Source organism: Anopheles funestus, chromosome 2RL (genome assembly GCF_943734845.2).
Source record: "Anopheles funestus chromosome 2RL, idAnoFuneDA-416_04, whole genome shotgun sequence".
Taxonomy (NCBI): Eukaryota; Metazoa; Arthropoda; class Insecta; order Diptera; family Culicidae; genus Anopheles; species Anopheles funestus.
The window spans coordinates 47779135-47804113 of NC_064598.1; the positions used below are offsets into that span (position 1 = coordinate 47779135).

Consider the following 24979-nt stretch of genomic DNA (forward strand, 5'->3'; position numbering starts at 1 on the left):
GCTGTCATTGTGTCGATAGTAATCTTATTTTCGTTTCCAACTCAAGCGCGTCCAGGAGACGAGAGAGATGATGGAGATGTCCTGGAACACATCGGAATTCCAACAAGTGAATCTAGTTTCAGTGTTATGAATCGGTCAATGATCACGTCAAAAGTGGTTGAATTGCACTTTACTTAGAAATTGGTAAAGGACAACTCAATCAAAAACATTCATCTTTCATATTGAATGATTCATATTTTTCATTTTTACATTGCCAAGAAGCAAGAAGAAATATTAAACTAGTACAGCAAATTTATAACGTACAGCAAACATAATTTACTTACAGAAGTAAGAATGAATTTTTTTGTATGTTGAAAATGCAATTATTATATTTTTGCAATTTTATTTTTATTTTTTACAAATTTTTTTACATATAAAAACATCCCATTTTTTGTTCCTTTCCCTCGACCTTCTCTGATGAAGGTTAGTCAGCGTTAATTCCAGTCATCCGAAGATTATTAATCAGATCCCATTTTCTTCTGTTTGACATTAATTCAGGACAGTAAACCTGGCCAATGAATGATTTAGTAGGATATTAAGTCAAACGTAAATGGAAATTCATTAAGTGAATTTATATTTAAAATATTTTCGAAATAATCCATTCATTGTTCTAAAATTGTACTAAAAACATTTTATCGTTATGCTCCTGAGTATCCTTTTATCTCTCAGAACATTTTTATATTAGAAAATACTTGTTTACTTAGGATAGAATTCGTATAATGGTTTTATCAAAAGAATTCAATCCAGCCTTAGTTTGAAATCAAAATTTAATACTTTCTTGACGGAATCAACAGCTTCAGAACTCTCGATAATGTATCGCTCGTGTCGGACACAAACTTACAAAAGGTAAGTCAAAAAAAGGTGACAACCTTTTATCAAACAGTTTCCAAGTATCCTCTTTCCCATCACTTCAACACACATCTTTCGTCCATCCAACCAGTTAATTAAACAAGTTGCGACAACGGTCCGTCAACAAACCTGTCTTCCGGGTTTGAACATCGGTCCTAGTAGACCCGTAAAGTGTTCACCCCGAACGCTTATCTGTGTCCGTCCCAGGGCCCCGGATCATCTCATCACCCCGTCCGAGTTCGTACAAGTTTAGTTAGTTGACCATGAAAACAAATCGGTTCCAATTAAACAGAACCCTTTTTTCGCCATCAACCGGACATCCTCACCGGCATGCTTCAGTGGCACGTTCTGTTTTTTGGGGCTGTCACAATACCAAGAGTTAATTGGGGTTTAATTGTGACAACAGAGCCGTTTCGAGCGTTTGCACGCGACGGTGGGCTCCTTTTTTGGAACTTTTTCCACCATTGACAAAGCTGTGGAACGTTTATCCTTTTCGATGGATGTATCCCATTTGTTCGCTGGAATGGCTTCATGCTGTGAGGAAGCTATGCTAGCCGAAGGGACCGAAATGAACCGACAGCAGCTCATAAAGCAAATGGCATGTAAAATGTGCGAAAAGAGACAAAGAAACATAAAATAAACGCCAACGGTGAAGTTGGCAAAAAGTTGCCCAATTAAACAACGGAAAAGCGTTGGAAAAGTTGTAATGAAAAAGTGTCTAATATTTCACCAAATCATTAAACGTTGTTTGCGTGTTAGATTAACGCCGATCGCATTACGGTACTGCTGCTAGATCTTTCTCGCAAAACTTTTCACCACATCATCGATAGGTGGCCACAAAACGCCAGACCGTACACCGTGATAATGGTTCTTGATTAACGCAAAACCTGAAAGCTATGCAAAATGAACGACATTTACTTTTCATTTTCAGCCATGTCCAGAGCCCCCGTTGGCTTGTGTGGATCATGAGTTTCCAAAGCTTTTCCTTTCGTCCACGAGTGACGCAGGCTGGGCGATAAGTGGCGAGACAGACAAAAAGGCCAAACCATAAGGATGAATACATTTTGACGGCCGTCAAGGGTACGATAAAATGCTATCCTAGGCTCTGTCTCCACAGTCAGTCGTGTGGTTGATGATGAGAGCCTGCAATGGAATGAAACTTGCTGAGATCTGACGATCCAACCCACAGTTCGCTACATTTCTTCACATTCTCATGCTTATTTTGTCAACGGTTTTTGGTGTGTCAAGGTTTCTTTTACCATCAATGATTTGAGCCATTGTCGTTCGAACCGTCCTGGCACTAGTGCGGTAAATCTTCATCTTCCCATTACACCAAGGACGGATGTCCGGTTTTTAAGGGAATCAACCAATGTACAGTGTATGTAATAATATTAGTTGCAATTTGAAACAAAAAATCCAACCGTTTTTTTTGTAAGATATTTACAACATAAAAATAATATCTGTAAAGACTTATAGCTTATTGATGTTGGAGAGTGTCTAAAGAGACTTCAAAAAATTATATTCTTTCAGTGAAAATATTTATTTCATTTACTCAGTACTCTAATCATCTTGCTTTAGTTATTCTTATACAATTCTAATATATTATGGGGAATATGACCTAGAAAGCCGTTACGCCGAGAAGATGAATTCTACCGTATTTGAAGTATGACTTTTGTATATATTTTTTATAGCATGAACTTCAAAGATTACTAAACAACATTCAGGTTTTAAAAATTGTTTATAAATTAATTACCAATAAAAAAACGCTTAAGTCGCTAGACTATTTTAATCTGAAAAAATTGGTTACAGAAATCAGACAAAATAAAATAGCTGTAGGTAATATAAAATTAATATTAATGTGAAATCAATACCTAATATTTGAATAATAATGTAGTAGACACGTAATTAATAATTATTTTTAAACCATATTCATCATCACACCTCTATTGCACCAGCAGCCACTGTCCAAATGGCTAGGCAATCCAAACGAAAACGGTTACTCGACGTTCATTCACCATTTTCACAATCACTTACGGCTCATTGAATCGGGTATTCAATGTATTCTTTTCCCGCTTTTCCTTAAGAATTTTTATTTCCTGTATTATTTCCACCCCGAAAAGGAAGCGAACCGGATCGAACTTATTTTGCCGCAAGGCGATCAGAACAATTGAGACCATCTTTGACGTAAAGAAGAAAAAAATACCGTAAAAAGCATAACAGTGCCATACGTCAGAAAAGCGAAACTTTTGCGAAATATTGAAGAAAGTATGCTGCCTTTTGCCAGCCACACTACGTCAATGTTGTATTACCTATTGTTGCGCACAAGCTTTCTGACACAATTTGGAAGAATTCCGAGGGATTCTGGTGCAAGGAAGCGGGGTATTTAACGGCGATTCTTTCATTTCCTCGCAACACACTAATGATGGACGAGTCTCTGCCAACGGCGGTGTATTGGAAATATGCAAACGTAACCTTAATTTTTAACCATTATTAGGAGAAAATGTACATTCATCATGCCGCTACCTACTGCTCCGTACCATTCTATAAAACTTAAACTTTAGACTTGCTTCAGAATGTTCTCGAGAATAGAAGAAACAACTTCATTGCGTTTTTTTTGAAGCAAAATAACTTTTAACTTACCACGACAAACAGTTCGGTCGGTTCACGCGCTTTATCCTTCCACGTGCACAAACCCTTTTACGCAATATCAATAGCTTTAGGCTGGTTGGTATCGATTATTACAATCAGGAAAGAAAGTTTGTAAGAGAAAAAAAATACCCACATTAAGTTTATCCAATTTCTGATGAGGCCGCCTCATTGAAGCGGCTTTTAATTAGTATGGTACACCTTCCAAGACGCAACTCGCACAAACAGCGTTGAAAAACCGATCTTCGTTGGAAGGCCCATGAAGCGTTACCCGTAATAAGATTAGGGGTGCTAAGCCACAGGACAAACTCTGTCACACTCCTGCCCCGTCGTGGTAGGAGATTAATTTCCGAAGCTCACCAAAGCTCACCAGCTTGCGATGCTCACGCGTCGTCAACCAACAAGAAGGTGCTCGAGCTGAAAGGAATCAATAATTTGATTTGTTTGCCATATATTACAACGTTCGGTTTACGATACCGTCGCGATAACCCAACACCTTCAACACTGGAGCTGGAGCCACTGAAAATTTGTTATCTTTGCTCGTTGTTAGGCTCAACGTTTGTGTGTTTTTGTTTCTTCCTTCTGCTGCCTTAAATTCCTTCCATAAAACAAAAAAAAGGATCGCCTTGAATTAGCTTTCTCCGATACCGTCCGGTTGCCACCCCCAGCTCCCCCACAGCATCATCCAATTTCGTTGACATTAAATGGATACACGGTTGGAATTAAACGTGACATCAAAGGACGACGATGTATTTCTGTTTTGTCATTCGATCGGGTACGTTTGAACCGGCCAGGAACGGACAGCATTATGAGCCTGCGGCATTCTTGGAAGCCGGTAAATTTGTTATTTGATTGTTTTCTCCGCTTTAGGAAGGAAACGCCAAAGGAATGTGGTGGCCCTGTTCCTATTAGTGGTAGGTACCCTCTGGTAGCATTTTCTTTCTGCCGAAGGTGTATGACTTTGAATTTTGGCATGGAACATCCGGGCTGCACGTGTTGAATAATTAGTTTTCTAAAGAGCTTTGGCAAACGTGTGTGTGTGTGCTGTTATGATTTAAAAATTGCTGGTAATCCTGGAAAGGTTGAACTATAATCGCTTTAAGTATTTCCACGGGTTTAAAAAAAACGATTGGATTTTCCACTCCAAGTACTGCTAATCGTTTAATCTTTTTAAGTAAATATGCATTTTACCATCCGCTCTCGTTGAATTAAACGCAATGATTTATCAGCCCTTTTCAACTCCCATTCGAATATCGCCATATTTTCCACTCAATTACCGCTTATTAGCACCATCGATCAAACACTATCCCGATACAGTGCCGAACCATTGCAGGGACGCATTTTATGCATTCGAGATAAGTCGCCCCTTGATGATGACACTGGTTCAAGGTGGACGAAACATCTACCTGACCACCGTCTCGCGACAACCTTCCAACCCTTGGCTGGCTGGCTCTATGATAGAGGTTTATGTTGCATACATTTTGTCCTGTTTCGTTTGCCCTACGTCACGCCAGCCACCATCACAATCGCGTCAGAATGATCGAAGACAATTGAGAACGTTCTCTATAATATCGTACCATCTGCCGGTCCTTTTTGGTCCCCCTTTTCCCTTGGCCGGATAGTCTTAAGCAGATAAATCAAACACAAACAACATTACACGGTTACATTCTCCGACCCTACCCCGGATACGTTTCACTCGAAGGTATGATACGACGCAAGAGCCAGTTGGTAAAGACGTGCCAGATCCTGATTTACGAGATTTTACCCTCCGACAATGCCACCTGATCGTACTAACAACAGTAGAGGCGCCAGGTATTTTGTACTAAGGACATCATCGTCTCAGTATACGCCAACGGTGGTATGTGTGTGTGTGTGTTTATGTTTTCCTGTTCGAATTATTGGTGGTTGATGTTATAAATTATAATCAAAGCTTCCCGGCTAACCAGCAAGCCGAAACGTAACCAAAACGTTCCATCTTTGAAAATAGGTCGAACTCGGTGATACCTCGGAATGGCGATAACTATAAGGCAACACTAAAACCTCTGCACCTGTATTCATCATCACCATCGTCTGTGGAGCAGATAGCAGAGATTTCAGGCTTTCCAGCAGGTCCCGGTGCTCATTGTTTATGGGTTCAGATTGCGCTTCGCTTTTCGACGATTCGATAAATAATTGTAATAAATTCTGGAATGGCATTCACCAACGGCCCACCAAGTCTAGCGATATCGCCCTAAAGTTTAGGTTCTTCCACCAAGTAATATTCCACCAAAGGTTTCCACCAACGGACAGCTGAAGCACGTGCAAGCTTTTAGACAGCCGATGAATGGAAGGATTCCCTTTTGCGCACTAAACATCGTTTAATATCACGTTTCGTTTTGCTTCTGCAGAATGTGGCTTTGAGGCCAGATGTAAGAGATGTGATAGTAAAGATCAGGAATTCATTTATAGCGATACAATTCCTGCTCCATTCGGTAGATGACCTAGAAATCAACCCATCATGCATCGGAAACGAACTATAAATTGATAACCATTTCAAATCTCTTTCCCCTTGCAAGAGGCAATAAATTTATTCCTCCTGGGAAAATCGGCACAAAAGAGCAAAACAGCTAAATAACAAGAAAAAAGGTTAAATTGCATACGCTCAAGATGAGACGAACATTCAACATTTAGGAAGGGTTTATTGATTTTTCATAACGTTTTTTTCTTCCGCTCGCCCCCTTTTTTTGCGAACGATCTCCAGGCTGCTGTGAATGTAGCTTCGAATGATAAACAAATAATCTTCAATCTTCGATTTCCGGTTGATTTGATAAGTAAAACATTCATCAAGGAATGATGGGTTGGTTTGTTTTTCCACGGGAATGTTTTGCGCGAACGAACGCACGAAGTTCGTGATTCGTAGTATGCGAATGTGAGAGAATATGGGTACAGGTGGAACTTGTACTTGATGTTATCAGAAATCTGATATGGTTTGTAGTTTTGTTTTTTTTGTTTTTTTGTTCCGTTGTTCCTTTTTGTGCAAGATCAATATTTGATGTTTGATTTAACGCTTTTCCCAGACTTCAACTTCTACATACAATCGGGAAGAAACCTCCATCACCAGTCACTGCAAAAACCATCCGGTTCCCATATAAACATATTCAAATTCATGCTTTTCCATGCATTATTCTACGCTTCTCCACTGTACAAAGATCGTTCGTTACAATGCAATCATCATTGCATTGAGATCCTTTTGCTGTAGGAATTGAGTTCTTATTGAGCGGATGTAAACTACACTGGTGAAGGATATTGCCATTCAAAACTGATCTGCCTTTCCGGTGGATAATACAGTAGTTGATAAGAATCGTGTCACGTTTGGTAGAATATGGATCAAAAACAATCATATCCGGTTTTGTTATGGTGCGGTTTGCTTTCCAATACTTTATGCAGTGGAAAAGCTTCGATGCACCTTTTCAATTTATTTATATACTATTTGAATATTTAAAAAAAATATGTAAAAACATCTACTATTTGAACATTTTAGTGAAAATATGTATGAAAGTTTATTAAGCAGCCAATCGTTGGATCCAACAACTAAGTCTTAGTCTTTATGTTTACTGATATTACATACATTCAGGCGTCAACACTTTGAACACAAATAATATCTTAATAAGCAATTAATATCTTTAAATGATTCGTACCAGTGGAAAAGTGGCTGATTTTGTATTAAAATTGAGAGGAAAAAAAATTATCACACTTTGCCATACCATTGTACAAAGTGTTCAAAAATCTTTGAAAAACCAATCAAACCAAGCAACAATTACTAATAATATTAATTCTAATACCGTTACTTACTCAAAAATTCATTCTGGTAAGTGAGTTAAGAAAACGTGGACTTCGAATTTGAACGTTTCGAACTTCTTCAACTGTTTGAGAAACGATTTCTTAAAATCTGCTGTGTCATGAGCGTGGCATTCCATATGATTGCATCATATTTTGGACCCTATGTTGGACATTGCACAACATGACTTGCTACAAAGTGAAACTAAACCACAATGCGGAACATGGAAAATTAAATACTTAAATAGATCTCTACGTTTACTGTTAACAAAGCTTTTCTACTTTCATACCGATATGATTATTTAATAATAATTTCAACGGACTAAATACTTCAGAACCGTTTTGTTATACTTTGATCGTTAAACAAATGATGTAAAATTAACTGAAGCTGGATTTATATTATTTCTGTTTCTAGCTTACAGTTCAATAATTCACACTTGCTTCAATTTCAGTTGTAAATTGTATCATTTCATCATTCATATTCTTTAGGGGTATTATTGATAACATTCTGCCTATAATCCAATCCTCTCCATCTATATGCAGTGTTTCTTAATTCCCGCACCGTTCCTTTTCATTTAATAAATATATTTGTACGATCACCAATTGCAAGTTGTACGAAATCGTCTCAGACATAAAAACTTCAAATTGTTATTTTAAAAAAACATGTAATTCATTCAAAACTATGTATATGCTGCGCTTAACGACTGCTGCCTTGATAGGTGTTTATTTTGGAACATTCCAAAATACAATTAGCGGTCAACATCACACGCCCACCAGCATAAAGAACTGAATTCTCTGAACGCACTGAAACGCACACTCTGGCAACGAGATAGCATCCACAAGAAGTATAATATTGACGGTCACGGCTAAACTCGAAGTCAGTTGTTTTGGTGTACGACAACAGCAGCAGGTGTACGCTGTGACGACGGGTGCCTATCGTGCCCTTTTAATTAATCGGTTGTATCCGGAGCTAAGAAATTACATCACGACGCACTCGAGCGTACCATCCCAGTCCGCATCGTGCATCGTGTTGAACCTTGAAAGTGTTTGAAGATGTTTCTAACACTATTAACAACGCTGGTTGGCATCGCCATCATTTGGATGGTCATTACCATCATCCGGAACCGTGCTATGGTGGCAAAATTGGCCAAACAACTTCCAGGCTTCGTGGTCATACCTTCGATACCGGTGCTTGGATCGGCACATCACTTTAAAGATCCAACACCGGAGGGAATTTTCGCTACCTTCACCGGCTTCCATAAGCGGTACGGTCGGAATCTCATCACCCAGAGTCTGTTCAATTACCCCTCGATACAGATCTGTGACCCGAAAGTGATCGAGCAAGTAATACAGGCGCGCACGATCGAGAAATCGATCATTTACGACTTTATGGTGCCATGGCTCGGTACCGGGCTAGTTGTATCGACCGGTTCAAAGTGGGCCCAACGTCGCAAAATCATTACGCCGACGTTTCACTTCAAAATACTGGAGGACTTTCTCGTGATCATGAACCACCAGACGGATGTGCTGGTGGAGAAGCTGAAGCAGAGCGCACACGGTAAGGATTTCGATATCTACGAGCATGTGACGTACTGTGCGCTGGATATCATCTCCGAGTCGGCCATGGGCGTAAAGCTAAACACCCAGCTGCAACCTAACTCGGAATATGTGTTGGCGGTGAAAGAGTAAGCTTCCGTTGAGGATGTGTCGGAAGTTTAGATTTTTACATAATTTCACTTCATAATTACAGAATCTCAAATATCATCCTAAAGCGTCTGTTCTCTTTCCTGCGCGAATACAAATGGGCATTCCAGTTCACGAAGTCACACAATCGCCAAGAGGAACTACTAAAGGTGGTGCACGGTTTCGCGCATCAGGTGATAAGCGAGCGCAAGAAACAGCTGCAGGATGAGCGTGAACTCCAACGGGCACAGGAAAAACTCGAAGAAGAGGACGTTTATGGAAAGCGGCGTATGACGCTACTTGATCTGCTGCTAAACGTCACGATCGACGGTAAACCACTGTCGGATTCGGACATCCGCGAAGAGGTTGATACGTTCATGTTTGCCGGTCACGATACGACTACGTCCTGTATCAGCTTTGCTGCTTATTATCTCTCCCGTGACGCTACCATTCAGCAGCGTGCATACGACGAAATTCAGGCCATTGTCGGTCCGGATGCAAAGAGTCAAGAGCTTACGTACGGTACACTGCAGGAGCTAAAGTATCTGGAGATGATTATAAAGGAAACGCTTCGTATCAATCCGTCCGTACCGGTTATTGGTCGTCGAGCGGCAGGGGATATGCTTATTGATGGTGTTACCATACCGAAGGGTATGGATTTTGGCATTCTGATCTACGCACTGCATAACGATGATGAACTATACCCCGAACCGGCCCGCTTCGATCCGGAACGGTTTAGTGAGGAAGCATCGGCCAAGCGGCAACCGTACAGCTACATTCCCTTCAGTGTGGGTTCGAGAAATTGTATCGGCCAGCGTTATGCGATGCTGGAGGTTAAAACAATGCTGGTGAAACTGTTGGCCAACTATCGATTGTTGCCGTGCGACGCTAGTAATCAGCTGCGTATCAAAACAGACATGACGCTAAAACCGGTCAACGGTGCGTTCGTTAAGATTGTTCCAAGGTAAAGGGAATGGGGCGATAAGATAAGATCAGCGAACAAGCATATGTTAACCTTAACAAAACCGCAATCAGATTAGTAGACAGCATATGTGTAGAAGCGTTTTGGAAACGATCGATTGCGATGGCCCAATCGTATGTACTAATAAAGCAATGTTGTTGTTTAAAATTTTGCACTCATAATTATTACACAAACACAAGGCGAAACTTATGATAAGCTTTTGCATGTCGGTCTCATTCCAACGAACATCAGTCGCGATCCCTGCAGTAATCTGACCTTATGGGTGAGAATGATAATGATGTTTACAACTGCTTCTGTCTAAAATATATAAATACAGTAAGAGAACCGCATGCTACCGCTTATTACTGTACGGTCCAGCTGTGCGAACGTTCATTCAAAGTGCATCTACGAAAAGATGACGATCAGTGTGCTACTACTCTTTGCTCTTCTACTGTACGCGATCTTGTACATCACACGGGTAGTGTTCCTGAACCGGCGCCATGCGGCGGATCTGCTGAAACAATTACCATATTTTCGTACACTACCATCGGTTCCACTGCTGGGCAGTGCCCACCTCTTTCTGGACACTACACCCGACGGTACACTGCGTACAATGGTCGACTTTCACCATCGGTACGGGAAGAATCTCGTAATGCAGGAGCTTTGCAATAAGTTCACACTGCTCACGAGCGATCCGCGCGTCATCGAGCAGGTGATACAGGCGAAAACGATTATCAAACCGAATTTCTATCGCTTTCTGCAACCGTGGGTAGGGCTTAGTAGTGTTCTAAGTAGTGGGTCACATTGGGCCAACCGGCGGAAAGTTATCAATCCGGGCTTTCATTTGAAGATGCTGCAAGATTTCCTCGGTACGATGGTTACCCAGACGGACATATTGCTGGCTAAGCTGGCACCGCTGGCCGGTGGTCAGGATATGGACGTGTACGAACCGCTGCGGTACTGTGCAATGGACATTATCTGTGAGACAGCGATGGGTGTACGGCTGGAGTGTCAATCCAATCCCAAGGTTGAATTTGTTGAAGCAAACGAAGAGTAAGTAGCGTAGTGTTAATGTTTCCGAATCTCTCTGGTTCGCTTATCAGCTGGTGCAATGTGTCTTTTTTTACAGAATGATTGGCTTGGTGTACGACCGTGTCTTTAATCCACTGCTAACCAACGATACGCTATTCGCCTGCAGCAGCGCTGGACGGCGGCAAAGACAAGCCCTACGAGTAATTCACCAATTTACGGATTCCGTGATTCGTGAGCGTATGAAACGGATAACCGTTGTTCCGGACTGGGCATCGAGGGACGAAGAGAATCGTACCTGTAAGATGACATTTTTGGACCTGCTGCTACAAACCCGCCTCGATGGTGATGAGCCATTGTCCGATAACGATATTCGCGGGGAAGTCGATACATTTATGTTTGCCGGACATGAAACTATCACGTCATGCGTTAGCTTTGCCCTATACTATCTGTCCCGCAACCCCGACAGCCAGCAGCGATTGTACGAAGAAATAGTGGCCATTGGGTCAACAGACTTGACATATTCTTCACTGCTCGATATGAAATACGCGGAGCTGGTCATCAAGGAAACGCTACGATTGAGCCCCTCGGTGCCAATGATTGGAAGATTATCGGCAGGCGATATGGTCATCGATGGTGTGACAATACCGGCCGGTACAGAGGTGATGCTCAATATCTACGTTATGCAGAATGATCCGGACTACTATCCAGATCCCGATCGGTTCCGGCCGGAACGATTTGTCGAAGAGCCACAACCATTCACCTATCTACCGTTCAGTGCAGGCATTAGGTCTTGCATCGGGCAACGGTTTGCTATGCTGGAGATGAAAACGTTGCTGGTGAAGCTGTTGTCACGATACCGGTTGTTACCTTGCGAGGAAGAAAACGCAATGCAGGTGAAGGCCGACCTTACGCTCAAACCTTTTCGGGGAGCATTTATCAAAATTGTTGAAAGGAATGTAAAATGATACAAAACGGGCTTTACAATATACGGCACAGTTCTCCACAATGTTCCTAAAAATGGTTTGCTCAATACTGTCCCACGGTCGTTAAGTCGTGATGAGTTTATGCCATCATAATTATGACCGTTGCACTATCCGAACCGTAAAAACCATAGCTCTCGGCCCTGTAACAGCCGTTGCGGTTGCCATTGTCTGGTCTTGCTGGCGTCAAAGCGCCATCCATGCCTAAAGGGTATGATCGTGTCCATTGTCCATCGCCATCACTTGTAATCAAATGCAAACATCAACTACAGACGATTTCTGTTGTGTACGCGAACGTGCAGCCCCCCAAAACATACATATCTGTCCGTACAGGATATGAAGGAGTGTAACATGTCCAAATTCAAGCGTACAATTCCGTCCATCGAATGTGTGCCCTTCATCGGGACGAAAATAGCAAAGAGAAGCGATATCGTTCCTGCTTCAAGAGGGGAGTCTCGTTTGTTAAATTGATATCTTGCGGACTTTTTATGAACCTAGCGCGTTTCGGTTTGTCTCTCGCTTCTGCTGTATGTGTGTGGAGGCTATTAACGTGCGTGCTGGTACCATTTCCTGGCAACCTGACGGTTTCCGGTTTGGAAGGCACGTGAAGGGACAAACATAATGAACTGGGTATAAAAATGTTGATTGCGTGCACAATATTTCTTTTGCTGCTTAAATCATCAATATGCGTTTGCTGGAGTGTATGTATGGGTATGGCAATTTCGATTGCAGCAATGGCAAAAAGGATCGAAATTTCACTTCACCACACGCTTGGTGAAGAAAATTTCCTCTTTGATGAATTGGAATGGAGGATAGGGGAAAAAAAGTATTTCAACAATAATATACACAATGCACATAACTTCACGGCTTTTCTTTGGATTGCACAAGAAAGAAAAGCCCGATTGTCTATAAAAGACTGTCGCTGTGCCATCCTCGCGTATCGTGTTTCATCCAATTTATTTTTTCCCCGTTTTTACCCCAAACCTCATATGAAGCGTCCTGTAGCTAGTTCGGATGAGACCGAGGGGAGCGTGGGGAACATCAAGTCTGCTCGCTCCCATAATGATTCGATGCTGCGTGTCCTACCCAATTTGATGAAACGCACAACGAGGCAATATCCTTGACACAGTTACGATTGTATCCTTCCAGTGTACAATTGAACCGTACGAACAACATGTGTTGTCCTCTCGTCCCCTGATAGCGATTGTAAATAATCCTAGCAGCATCCTTCCGCGTCCAAGAGCTGCACAAAACGGAGAAAATCGATAACCATACAATCCCGACAAACACATTTTTACATTTAATCTTTGCGAGCTAGGGGGAATCTTCTCCTTTGCTCGCTTGCTTTATTTTACTGTTATTTATCGTTTTCGCGTTCTACTATAAATCTAAGCAAATGGCGTTATTCTATATGCACTGTACTATGGTTGCGGTTGTGCCGCTTTTGGTTGTTCGCTAGTGGTAATATTTTCCCCACCCGTTCCTGACACTGGCTGAGTACCGTCGGATCCAATCTGTGCTGCTATTTCTGCATACTTTTCCCTCCGATAGTCTTTCTTTGCTTCGTCCATTAGCACATTATGCAGCAGGTTCCGGTTGTTGGACTGGTTGGGAAGCAACGATGGATAGGGATTGCCTCGAAGCTCCAGAACCGCCCGCTTTCGATACCAGCCGGGATATTCTTTGGGTGCTTTGTACATTCGTGTGGCGGATACCTTGTACTCCTCGAAGCGCGGTACCAGCACCTTGAACAGCTTGTGTACCAGCTGTTTCTCCAGCAGCCAATAATCGGCCATCTCCATCGTGGGCTTGTGGCAATCCCCGTGCCGTATCGCATCCGAAATCAGCCGTTCTGCATATCCGCGTGCTTCGTCCGCACGTTCATAGTTTAGCTCAATACGCTCGTGTTTTACCAGTGCGGTCACCGTTTTGCGCAACTTATTTAACCGCCCTTCGGGTCCGTCAGCATTTTTCAGATTACGGTGCCGCGGACGAATGGCTATTCGCAGCTGGGACATTAGCTTCGTTACTTCGGCCTGATTCATTGCGGGAATCTGTTTTACTTTAAGTCACTAGTTCACAAAATTACTGTTTTAGTTCAGTATAAATGCACCGACACCAACATTGGATTGCGTTATTTAATCAAAACAGCACATTTTGCCCGGCTGCTCTTGTTGACAGTTTGACTGTCAAAACACGCAAAGGCACAGTGGTATATATGGTGTAAAAGTTTTTTTTTTGCTTTTGTGCAAAGCAGGAATGGTAAATTAATTTTTAAAAATTATGAGTCTCTGAACATCAAATAAGCCCTTTCCTCATTCCATGATAGAATATTTTCTCTCGAAAATAAAGAAACATAATTATTTATCGTCAATTCTTTCATACTGCAAAAAACGATTTATGGCTAAAATACAATTTTTTCACACTGATCCCATTGTGCAAAACAGCTACAGTAGCCGTACTCTTTCTGCAACAGCGAAAAAAGGCTACCATCGGCACTATCTCTTTCTTTCACTGACAGTAGAGTCCGGTTGAAGTTCCCAAACATGTAGCCACCAGCATGTATTTCTAATGTTTTCTAATTCAAAAGTTACCAAGCCGCGAACGAACAACAGTGTAGCCCGGCGTTAGTGTCGATTGATTTTTCACGTGCATATCGAAGTGGACAGAGTCAGTGCGAAACGTAGAATAGAAATTAGGCTCGTGTGGGCTCTTGTTTGTCTGAACAAGGCATCATCAGTTTGTAGATTATCAGCAGTTTTATTTTTATTCGATTAATGGCATTCATCCTTTGCTTCACATTTCAACCAACACACACGTACACATAGTTGCGCGCTCTCATTCACTCTTACACACTTGCTCACACTCTCCCTGTCTCTATCGCTTTGTGCAACGGTTCGGTGTGTCTCGTTCCGTCGTGATTCGAAACCGGTCAGCTATTTCCAGTTCTTCGATGGTCCAGCGTGTCAGCAGCCTCCGGGAGACAGAACAAACAACCCGATCCGAAGCAGAACCGGAGCTGCAAGCGCTGCGCTGCGGTTAGAGATAATATCGATCCTCCGGTGTTTGCCTTGTTGTCGCGAAACCGTGCGGTAGTGTTTTGGTGTTGTTTTGTAGCTTTGGCAGTTAATACAACAGATTCTTAATTTTGTGCAGTGCATGAAGAACCAGCAGCAGTAGTTGGAAATGCCGGGAGTGGATAAAATCCACGCCAGTGAGTGAGAGTGAGACAGTGAAGCTTCTTCTGCGCAACCCCTTTTTTTTCGTTGTGACGAAGCGTACCGCGAAGCAAGAAATTCTGTCCGAAGGCAAGGAAGAGAAGCCGTGCTTTTCCAGCCCGAAGCTAGTGTGTGTTGACGTGTTCCGTCGAAGCAAAAAAGGCATAAGTTTTCTGGAGCACGCAAAGGCGAAATACTATATTTACGAATCGAGGAAGTGCACCGTAGCGAAATCCGAAAAGTGCTGTTGTGTCAGGACGTCAGAATTAAAAAAAAGCCTCATACCCGTAGTGCAGCGACCGTAAGTGTGTCCTTTTTTTGTGTGTTTATGTGTGTGCAAGTTGTATGTGTTTGCGTGTTTGCGTGTGTGTGTCCCAAAATCCCCCAAAGTCTGGCGTTTTGTGGTTTGTTATTTTGAGCGAGTGAAAACTTCAAATATGGCAACGCACTGCGCTGATGGTTGCTTCGACCTATGTCCGTTATAATTTTTCTCCAAAGCCATGTGGCTGTAGAAAAACAGTGCGAAAGCTGTCTGTCAACTTTAGTTGGGCTGCTTCCGTTGATGCTGCCGTTGCTGCCCCGGGCTATTCCGGGTGCACTTGTTTTACTAGATCCGTGAACCGCGCTCCACCTATTTTCCAGAAGAGAAACGAAGAAAAGCAGAAAAACAGACGGTGGTGTTAAATCTTCCTTCGTTTTATGATGAGCCATGAGAAAATACACGCGTGGTGTGAAAACTGTGTGGGACTGTAAGTGGGCTGGGAACAAGCGCCCACCTCGAGACGCGTGGGTGTTTTTGTTAGAATGGTTAAAAGGAGGTTAGAAATCATTTATTCAGCTAAAACAAGACACGGGATGATAGAAAGGCGACATATAATAGTAGCCGTTATAACGAGATGAAACTCGCTCGAAGACTCGCTGCTTCCGTTTACATTCACGCAATGGCTACTTGATTTGTAGGCTAGAACACAAAAAAACCCCTGTTGCCTGGCTAGACAAAATAAGCCTGGCTACTGTAGCGCTGCAAGTGTGGCTGAAACAGGATGCAATGGGGAAGGGAGCAAAGAACCGAAACGGGCGAATGCGTGTAGTAGAACAATGCATATACAACACATACGCAACGTCGAGGAGGCGAAGGAGCGGGTGGGGGATGCCCGGTCGATTTTGGAATCCATCGCAGCAGCCATCGACCGCGGAGGCACGTTCGCCTCTATCGGTGTGTGCGCCTGCGTATGTAGGAAAAGGGCAAAGATGGTACAAAAAGGGAAGGGAAGAGAAAGTGCGATATTTAGAACGTGGCAAGAAGAGAAGGGAAAGGTAGAACGATGAGTCTGAGCATGATGAGTATTATCCGCCATCGGAACCCCCATACACACACCTGTGCTTCGCTTCTGGTGTGAATGAGATGGAACGATGCGCTAGTTCAACGTTCTACCACATCGCAGCATGCACAAGGTATCTTCTGTTCCTGATCTCATCGTCTGGCCGGTTTCGATGGGCTGGTATGTGTCGATGGTTTGTAGATTGAAAAATAGGCTGTGTTTGAAGTCGATGCGTTTTTTTTTCATGGAAGCCATAGGGAATGCAAAGGCTTTCCCCTTCTATCCCTCTCCCGCACGGCAGCTTGCAGCTGTGTTTACCAAGTCCTCACAAGTAGTTGTAGGTAAGCGGTGAAGCCGAGAAAGAACAAAACAATAACCTTTCCCAAATATCCACGAAGCACGGAAATTGGAAGGAAAACTAGACAACTGTTTCCTATGACACAAGCGCCGGTTTTTCTTCTCAGATGTGTGTGTTGGTGCGTGTTAATCGCTTGGATTGGTTAGAGTGTGTGCGTTGGTAAGCCTTCGCGCGCGAGAGCAGTGCGGTGAACCTGTGCGCCATGATGCAAATGTTGTTCGATCCAGTTTCTGGTTTGCGTACAGTTTGTGCGGGTGAGCAGAACGGGGTAAGCAGCGTGGTAGCGAAAAGGGAAAAAGAGAGCGGGTGGAGGGCACACGCAAAGTCCGCAAAAGAGTTGTTTGAACTCTTCAGCTGCTGTTGCGCTGTGTTGTTGTTCGCTCCAACGCTTCGCTGAACCGCCGTGCATCCATCTCGTTCGCACACATTCATGGTTACAAAGTGGAATCGGATTTTTTTCTCGTTTTAACTGAAACATTTTCTCTCTCTCGCTCTCTCTGTCTTTTCGCTTCTTGCATATTTAACTATCACAGGGTTAGGAAAAGGATAGGGCAGCTCTGTTGTGATCGGTCTCCGACGGTCGGCACTTGTTGTGTTTTCCCTTTTTTCCTCCTCTTTTCATCAATCCCACACACAGCCACACAGGCGATCATTGCGATTTTTCCACACACGGGTGGTACGGTGCGTTTGAGTTTTCGTGCTGTCGATATACAAACGGCGGCTTGTTTTTCCGCCGCCTGCTTTTCGTTGTTTTTGCTAAATCTATGCGCGTGGGTGTGTGTGTGTCTATGAACTTTTGACAGCTTTTTCTCAGCGCTCGGGATCACCTTGCGTTCGTTTGAATATTGTTTGCACAGGCAGGCGCCGGATGTTGTCGGCACTTCCTACTGTTTCGTGTTGTGTGTATACTTTTTCGTTTGTTTCATTTTCCATCAATGTGACGTGTTTTCCCTACATTTGGTTGGCTCTTTCCCAGGCGGTCACCGCCAACGAGGGCGGAAAATGAAATCTATCGCTTCTAACACACCTGCAACATTACACACCCTATTTTCCCGGCTTTTTGCTTTAACCCTTGACAGGTCGCTCGGTTGCTAGGAAGTGCGTTTGTTGCCAGCTTTTCTGACCTTAATTGAACGCGCTCCGAACGTCAAAGTAACAACGAAGGAAAGGGAAACAAAATAACGCTATCAAATGTGTTGAGCTTGCCATCAAAATTAACCTACGCACGGGCAGGCTCTTTTGGTCATTTTCGATTTATCTTATCGCATCGCACCATTCCCGATGGTTGCGAACTGCGATCATGATTGACAGCGGTAGTTGCGGTTAGGTTTCAGCCGTCAACTGCGCACAGTGTGATGATAAAGGCAGGGCCAGCCTGATAAAAACAACCAATAAACATAAAAAAACACAAACCTATCAAACACAAACAGGTGACCGTCCATGGTTCCGACATTCCAGCTTTCGGTGGAAACTGACAAAGGGAAACTCTGAATCCTCTTCTCTCTTGGAACTTCGCCAAAAAACAGTGCGGAAGAGTTTTGATTCATTTTAGTGTTTTATGTTCTTTGGTTCGGTTTTGAAACGTATTCGTTGTTATTCATCTGCTCACTATTGATTTCCTATATCGTCCATCGTCACAAGTAAAATTGATAACGGATATGATTGTGATAAGAAGTCGAAGCAGTAAAGGTGGTTAAACTGCATAACAACGAAATAATCGAGACAGCGCAGGACAATTTTTGGTGAGAACGATGATTCATCGCATGTACTTGTTTATTGGCAAAAAGGGTTGATCAATACAATTTTTATTGCATCTTCACGGCTGGTGCCAGTCCTTAGTCGTATACAATTTTTTTTCAAAATTTTGTATTGGATATGGCAGATAAAATCTAATGTTAAAATCGTCGTACGATTTTAGCTGCAGCTATGTGAAATCCCATAGAAAATTTTGAAAAAAATCGTATACAGTAGAACGTCGATTATCCGGGGGCGGATTAACCGTGCGCGGAAAATTTAAAGCTGTTCAACCGTGGTGAACATTTGTATTGCTGTTAGGTTGGATTAAAATTATTAAAATTGACACTAAACGATATATTTGAAATGATTTTATTTTACGTTCTAAATTTTAATTATTATTTGATAATAATTTCTTTGATCCAGAATCATTTTTCGCATCAAAAGGACCACCATAGTATAGTTTATAGATACTATATACGCATAATCTAGATATATGAATGACCTTGATATTTAAGAATGATTTGATATCATATATATTGATATATGATATACTATTATCTGTGGAAATCGATTAACCGGCATCAGTCCGATCCCGAGCACCCCGGATAATCGACGTTCTTCTGTAAGACTAAGCACTGCCACCAGCCTTAAAGTTTCATTAATCTTTTGTTAAAGTTTTGAATAGATCGACGAAATGTTAAGTTACAGCCCAAAAATTAATTTCTTGCGAAAACAAAAAGATCGGTCGTGTTTTTTTAACAACATTTTGCAAATTAGTTTAAAAAATTTGAAATATTTTTTTTGTACCATGATATTCTTTACATAATTATGTAGTACAGCGTTACTTTGAAATATTTTATTTTTTGTAAGCAAAATACTGACAACTGTTGAGCTATGAGACTTATTATCAACTTTCATCTTCTAGTTGTCTAGTTGTTCATTTAATTTAATTATCTTCTTTCAACATTTTTTTAACTTTTTGGTTTCCTTTCATCAGATATTACAAATCACCAATGGATAGCATGGTTTAAAATGTATTACAATTTTTTAAGTATTCTTGTAACAGTTTACTTTATAATTTAATGATTTAATATCCAATGAATGATGTAGTTTTTCTTTAAAAAATATTTATAAATTAAATAAATGTTTTCGAGCTGCTACCAGGAGACCTCAAAAGATACGCACATGTTTCCATCGATTAACAACCGAAATTCAGCCAATTTTAGTTATTTGAATGCTTTAAACATAAACATCAACTAAGGATTCTTCATTTACACTAACCGCAATGCGTTAATTATTGAACCCAAGATGTTCATTTACCAATGTAACGTTCCTGCAAATTATTAGTATTATCGCTACGGAATTTCCTATTACTTTCCCTAATTGCATGTACTTTTCCGGCAAAAAAAGGGAGGAAACAAAATATCTCCGAGTATGGTGTGGTGTGTGGAATGCTGGAATGTAATTGATTTAGTTTTTCCTTTTTTCACCATAATGTACCTACCCCCTCACCCCGATTCCAATTAAAGCTCCATTACACCCTAGTTCAGTGACTTGTCCGTCCGTAATGGGCAGCAAGATTATCAATTAGGGATGGGTGGTAGATCTTGCACCTTGGGGCCTGTTGAAGGTAATAAAGCAAAAAAAAACAAAACCAAAACAAAAAAAAACCCTACTACAACCATCCTGAATCGGCGAGTAATCGGTACCCATTGACTAAAACCAACCGCGGGGCCCATCGGACGGTTTGAAAATTGATTCCCATTGGTTGCGTTTTGTTGGAGTCGATTTTTTTTCTTCTTCTTAGTTTCACTTGCCCATTACACTTTCCTTCATATTACGAAACAGATTAAGGGTATCCAACAAACATAAGTACACACACACACATCCTCTACAGGAAAAAAAGTGAAGTCTTACCCTCAACGGCGCCCCACAATTTTCTCACCTCTTCTGGAGCAAAGGAAGAGGGCGAGGTTTTTTTTTCGTTATCGTTTCATCCAACCAAGCAGCCTATGCTTGCTGAAGAACATATTTGTTACGCATGAAAACACGCATAAACACCTCGCTGGTGAGGTCCACTTCTATCGTTTTTTTTTTGTATTTCAGTTTTTCCTATTTTATTTTCTAAGCCAATAAACCGATGTGCCCTTTTGCACACGCACACACACACGAAGAGTGTGGTAGGCACTCTTCAAAACCTTTTTTGCCCGAGTATGCACGCAAACAAGAGTGTGTAGTGGCCATCCACCTGCGAATTGTTGAATCGTGCAGCGCACCGGTGAAAGTACTCTTCAATGATTGCAAAATAGGAAAAGACAGAGCAAAAATGGGTGGACAGGCCCCAAAACCGTCCTTGAAAATATTATACAAAAATCCGGTCTACCCGGTTCCCGGTTATATGGGAAAAAGGTGAGAAACGGGGGGAGAGGACGTGTTGAATGGAACAGCTTTGCAAAAGATCGTAAGTGTGTTATGCTGACATGCCATTTTATTATTGCTGACATACCAAACGTAAACCGGTCACAGTGGGTTACCGCACTGTATGGGGATGAGACACTAAAAAGTGGAGCTTTCTACAGTTAACATTTCAATATGAAAAAAAACACTCTCCAACCAGAATTGGGGATGCTTTTGTTTGGTTTGTTTTGTTTGATACATGCACGAAACGTTGCGTCAACTCTCGCTGGGGCATAGTTGTGGGGCCACTTTTTTGTGTTTTGTGTCACCACACCGGTGACCACTTTATCTCGGGGCAAAAGTGGACATTGGATGGGAGGGTAATAAAAAAAAATCACCCATGTTCAAATGATATTGTAGATCGGCAGTCAGTGATAAGGGTGTGTGTGGACAGTGACCCAAGAACCGCGCCCAAACCTTGTGGCAGGTGTTGTTGGGGTGGGGGAGTAAAAGTTGTGTTCAAAATGTATCGCTTCCACTTCAATTAGAAGTGTCTATGGTCCGTTGTTGTTGTAGCAGACAGATAGAAGAGATTTTTTTTTCAAATTCTGGTTTGATGCGAATCATTTCGAGGTGGTCTGCTGGTTGACGTTTAATGAAACAATTTACAAGCCCAACTTGTTTTCCGATATATTGTAAGGTGTTCATAATTTAATTGGTTTATGATAATGGTGATAAAAAATCTTCATCTATGATTTGATTTTTACTTAAGCCTTTTTATCTGGAATTTCATGTTTTAGACACCAAATATTGTCCATATCAACTGTTAAATAAGTATCAAAACAAATCAAATTTATTTTTAAAAATTATTTATTTATTCGCGGAGAACGTCAAGGCTATTTATTTATTCATTGCTTAAGGATTTATATATGATCATTCTTGAAGAAATTACTCCATTATGCTCGCTTTATATTACTTGAAAATGGAAGTTTAAGCTGTCATAGAATCCATTTCTAAAATAATTAAAATTAGTTGTAAACATATTCGTGTATCGTAATTTCGTGTATATACACTTTTTTATCGGTCTTATTGTAAAAGAAGAAATACTAGCTAATGATGAAATGATCGACAAAATTAAATTTAAAAAAAAATCCAACCGCTATATTTTCTTCCTTGACTTAATGACGGTACAATACGACGTTTATCCTGAATAAATAAAGAGACTAACCACACTGCCGCATATCCAATGTCCTTACTATGGAAGGCCCAAAAACAGCATTCGATCTAGAGATGTGCACACTGAGTAAGAGTGAGTGAGTGAGTTTAATTCTGCAAAGGAGTTTATGTTTCAATTCAACATATGAATTTTTTATTACTCTTTTACTCATTCCTTCACGTTTTTATTCATTCAAACTCTATGCCGACTAATGAGTAACAATTTAAATTCAAGAGGAGTAACAACCCAAAAACCCAAAATGAGTATCAAAACACTTAAAACGACATGTAGAAATTAAAGCATTAGGTTAGTGTAATATCTGTGTAACTCTCAAAAGAGGGTGTAAAAACTTTAAATCCATATAATCACACTTTTCCTCGGTTTCAACTCTCGTAAAGAAGTAAAAATTCTCATCTCTAATTCGATCCATCGACCTTCGGATGCACTAGATCAGTGATGTCAAACTCATTTTGGCTTGCGGGTCAAGGTAATTCGGAAGGGGAGGGAGAAGTAAGGGAAGGAAATAATATTCAACAGTTGTTTGGACTTCAAGAGGGATTTAAGAGCGTGTTACTGAAGTGTAAAAGAGTATACACACAACAAATATAATTTATTCCTCAATTTTCTAAGCTAAACATCACTCAAGTCAGATAATAATCGATGTTCTCGTTCTTCCTTCGCGGGCTGGATTCAAAGACCTCACGAGCCGTATGTTTGACATGTCTGCACTAGATCCTAAATTAATGCTTCTATCATACAGTAATACAATTAGCTATAATGTTTACTGTTTAAATAAAAAATTGATGTTAATTTGAAAATTATACAAATATTTCATTTTTGAACTTAGTTTTAAGAATCATTGATTTCGCATTGTACATAGATGCTATAAAGCTCGTATAACTACAGTATTTGCATTTATTTACAACTTCCTATTGGATGTATAATTTATATAACATTGGACATAAAATATTTATTGATGATCTCTTTACCAAAACAAACTGTATGATTTGTCCACCGTACTTAATACCCTCCCATTTTCCCCATTCAACTTTCACGCCACAAAAGTTTTCATACGAGAACGGGATAATTTGTACTTTCCAGCGGTTCCCTCCCCAAATTGCACTTGTCGTAGCATAATGCTTTTTATTGCTGCACCAAACTCTACCAAACGATGTAACCCCCAAAACTGATCGCGTACCGATCGTTGTTTCCGCAAACGTAGCTTTAGCCGCTCTATCAGCTCGAAACTTTTCCTAATGAACGAATCGTTTACGGGCATGCCGGATCTTTGGTGACCGTTTGAGGAAATCCTATGGCCATTGCAGTCCACCACCGTTACAATTGACACGATACGATGGTGTGCCTCGTATAACAATTCACACTGGAAAATTGGCCCAAAACATCGAGTTCTACCCGTAACAACAGTTAAGGCAACTGACAACCGACGGTGACCGGCCCCTTTCACCCCCTTTCGCATCCCTTCATTGAGTAGAAGATGAAGCGATGGGTGGCAATCTGTTTTCCGATTTTAGTAGAAAATAATGACATATTTGCATTTGAATGGTTGGAACGAACGTTAGATGGATGAGGCAGATGAGACCCCGGTACAACTCACAAACTAGCAGCCAGGGTGGATGGATTATTGTGCCTTTCTCACGGTTTCATTGCGTGAAAATCAGTGGCAAAAGATGGGTGAAGATGGGTTCGAGGGTAGGGAATATATTTCAAACAGTGTCAGCCGCACAAAAGTAATTAAGTTTAGATGGAAGAGAGAGAGGGAGAGAGCGAAAAAAATAGACACAAACTTAGTGAAAGCAGCCGTCAACAGCAGCATTAGAAACGCGGACAGAATGGTACCGGAATGATGGTTTTAAGGTGGGGTACGAAGGGAGGAGGGTTTGCCAAAGCGAGACACAGATAGTTCAAACTTCCCAACGACAGAGCCGTGCCGTGGCCTGATGCTACAATTAACCTATTTGTTTGCATCTGTACGTCCGCGTGTTTGTGTGCATGTGTATGTGTGTGTGTGTGTGGTTTTATTTAATGTGAAATATATTAAATCGCGGCGTTGGAAAAAGAAAATTGACCGTATCCTCTCTAAAGCTTTATCTAATCGCTTAACCATTTCCATCTTTCATTCGTTTTAATTTTGGCTACTCGCAACCCGAATTAAGGTGCAGCACCCACTGTCAATCAACCAACGGACACAGAGCGAACGGTGAGAAGAAGTAAAGGATCGATCCTCGTCCTCGAACCCCACAGGACGCAGGAGGACGAACACCGTGTATAACGGCTCCCCCCATCTGTTGCAACGCTTTTGCATCAATTTGTAATCGTCTCACCCACGGCGCCATCCGCTAACCAGCATGATGGCCGATGCATCAACTAACAATGGTGGCACTTTGGCGGCCGCTGCTGCACAGACTGGTTCGACGGTGGGCGGTGGTAGCGGCGGTGCTCTCGACCCCAACGTCATTCCCCAGTGGAAGAAAGAATTGATCCAGCGGCGTAAGAATCTAGCCAAAACAATCGGTGCCGTCGCGACACAGGTGCATGATTCGGCGTCCACCGTAGCTGCGGCCATTTCGGCCTCGGCCTCATCGCCTGTTCAAGCTCACCCACGCACACCCACCGGTGGTTTCCCCGTTGGTAGTCCATTTTACGCTGGAACCGGAACGAAAGGTAAACCATTTCTGTACGATTGGTGAAGGAATAACGGTTAAAT

At 41.7% G+C, this 24979-nt stretch overlaps 3 protein-coding genes across 11 annotated transcripts in view; 2 read left to right on the forward strand and 1 right to left on the reverse strand.

Annotated features, from left to right (window-relative positions):
• Positions 1 to 7368: 7368 nt before the first annotated feature.
• Positions 7369 to 13173, forward strand: LOC125766070 (uncharacterized). The gene is made up of 4 exons (XM_049431657.1): positions 7369 to 9035; positions 9101 to 9998; positions 10338 to 11047; positions 11124 to 13173. The coding sequence occupies exons 1-4, from the start codon at positions 8404 to 8406 to the stop codon at positions 11989 to 11991; spliced, it is 3108 nt and encodes a 1035-aa protein (XP_049287614.1). The 5' UTR covers positions 7369 to 8403; the 3' UTR covers positions 11992 to 13173.
• Positions 13174 to 13297: 124 nt separating this feature from the next.
• On the reverse strand, positions 13298 to 14183 carry LOC125774769 (39S ribosomal protein L17, mitochondrial). Its single transcript, XM_049444981.1, has one exon. The coding sequence runs from the start codon at positions 14049 to 14051 to the stop codon at positions 13428 to 13430; it is 624 nt and encodes a 207-aa protein (XP_049300938.1). The 5' UTR covers positions 14052 to 14183; the 3' UTR covers positions 13298 to 13427.
• A 352-nt stretch (positions 14184 to 14535) lies between these two features.
• The window catches only part of LOC125774748 (apomucin), a 64617-nt gene continuing 54173 nt past the window's right edge, over positions 14536 to 24979 (forward strand). For 7 of the 9 annotated variants that reach the window (XR_007421112.1, XR_007421113.1, XR_007421114.1 and 4 more), the window contains exons 1-2: positions 14683 to 15525; positions 24429 to 24936. Coding sequence is in view for 5 of the 9 variants with exons in the window: in XM_049444933.1 (XP_049300890.1) it covers positions 24621 to 24936 (316 nt within the window). In the remaining 4 variants the exon portion in view is untranslated. The other 2 variants (XM_049444934.1, XM_049444935.1) reach the window with 2 other exon arrangements.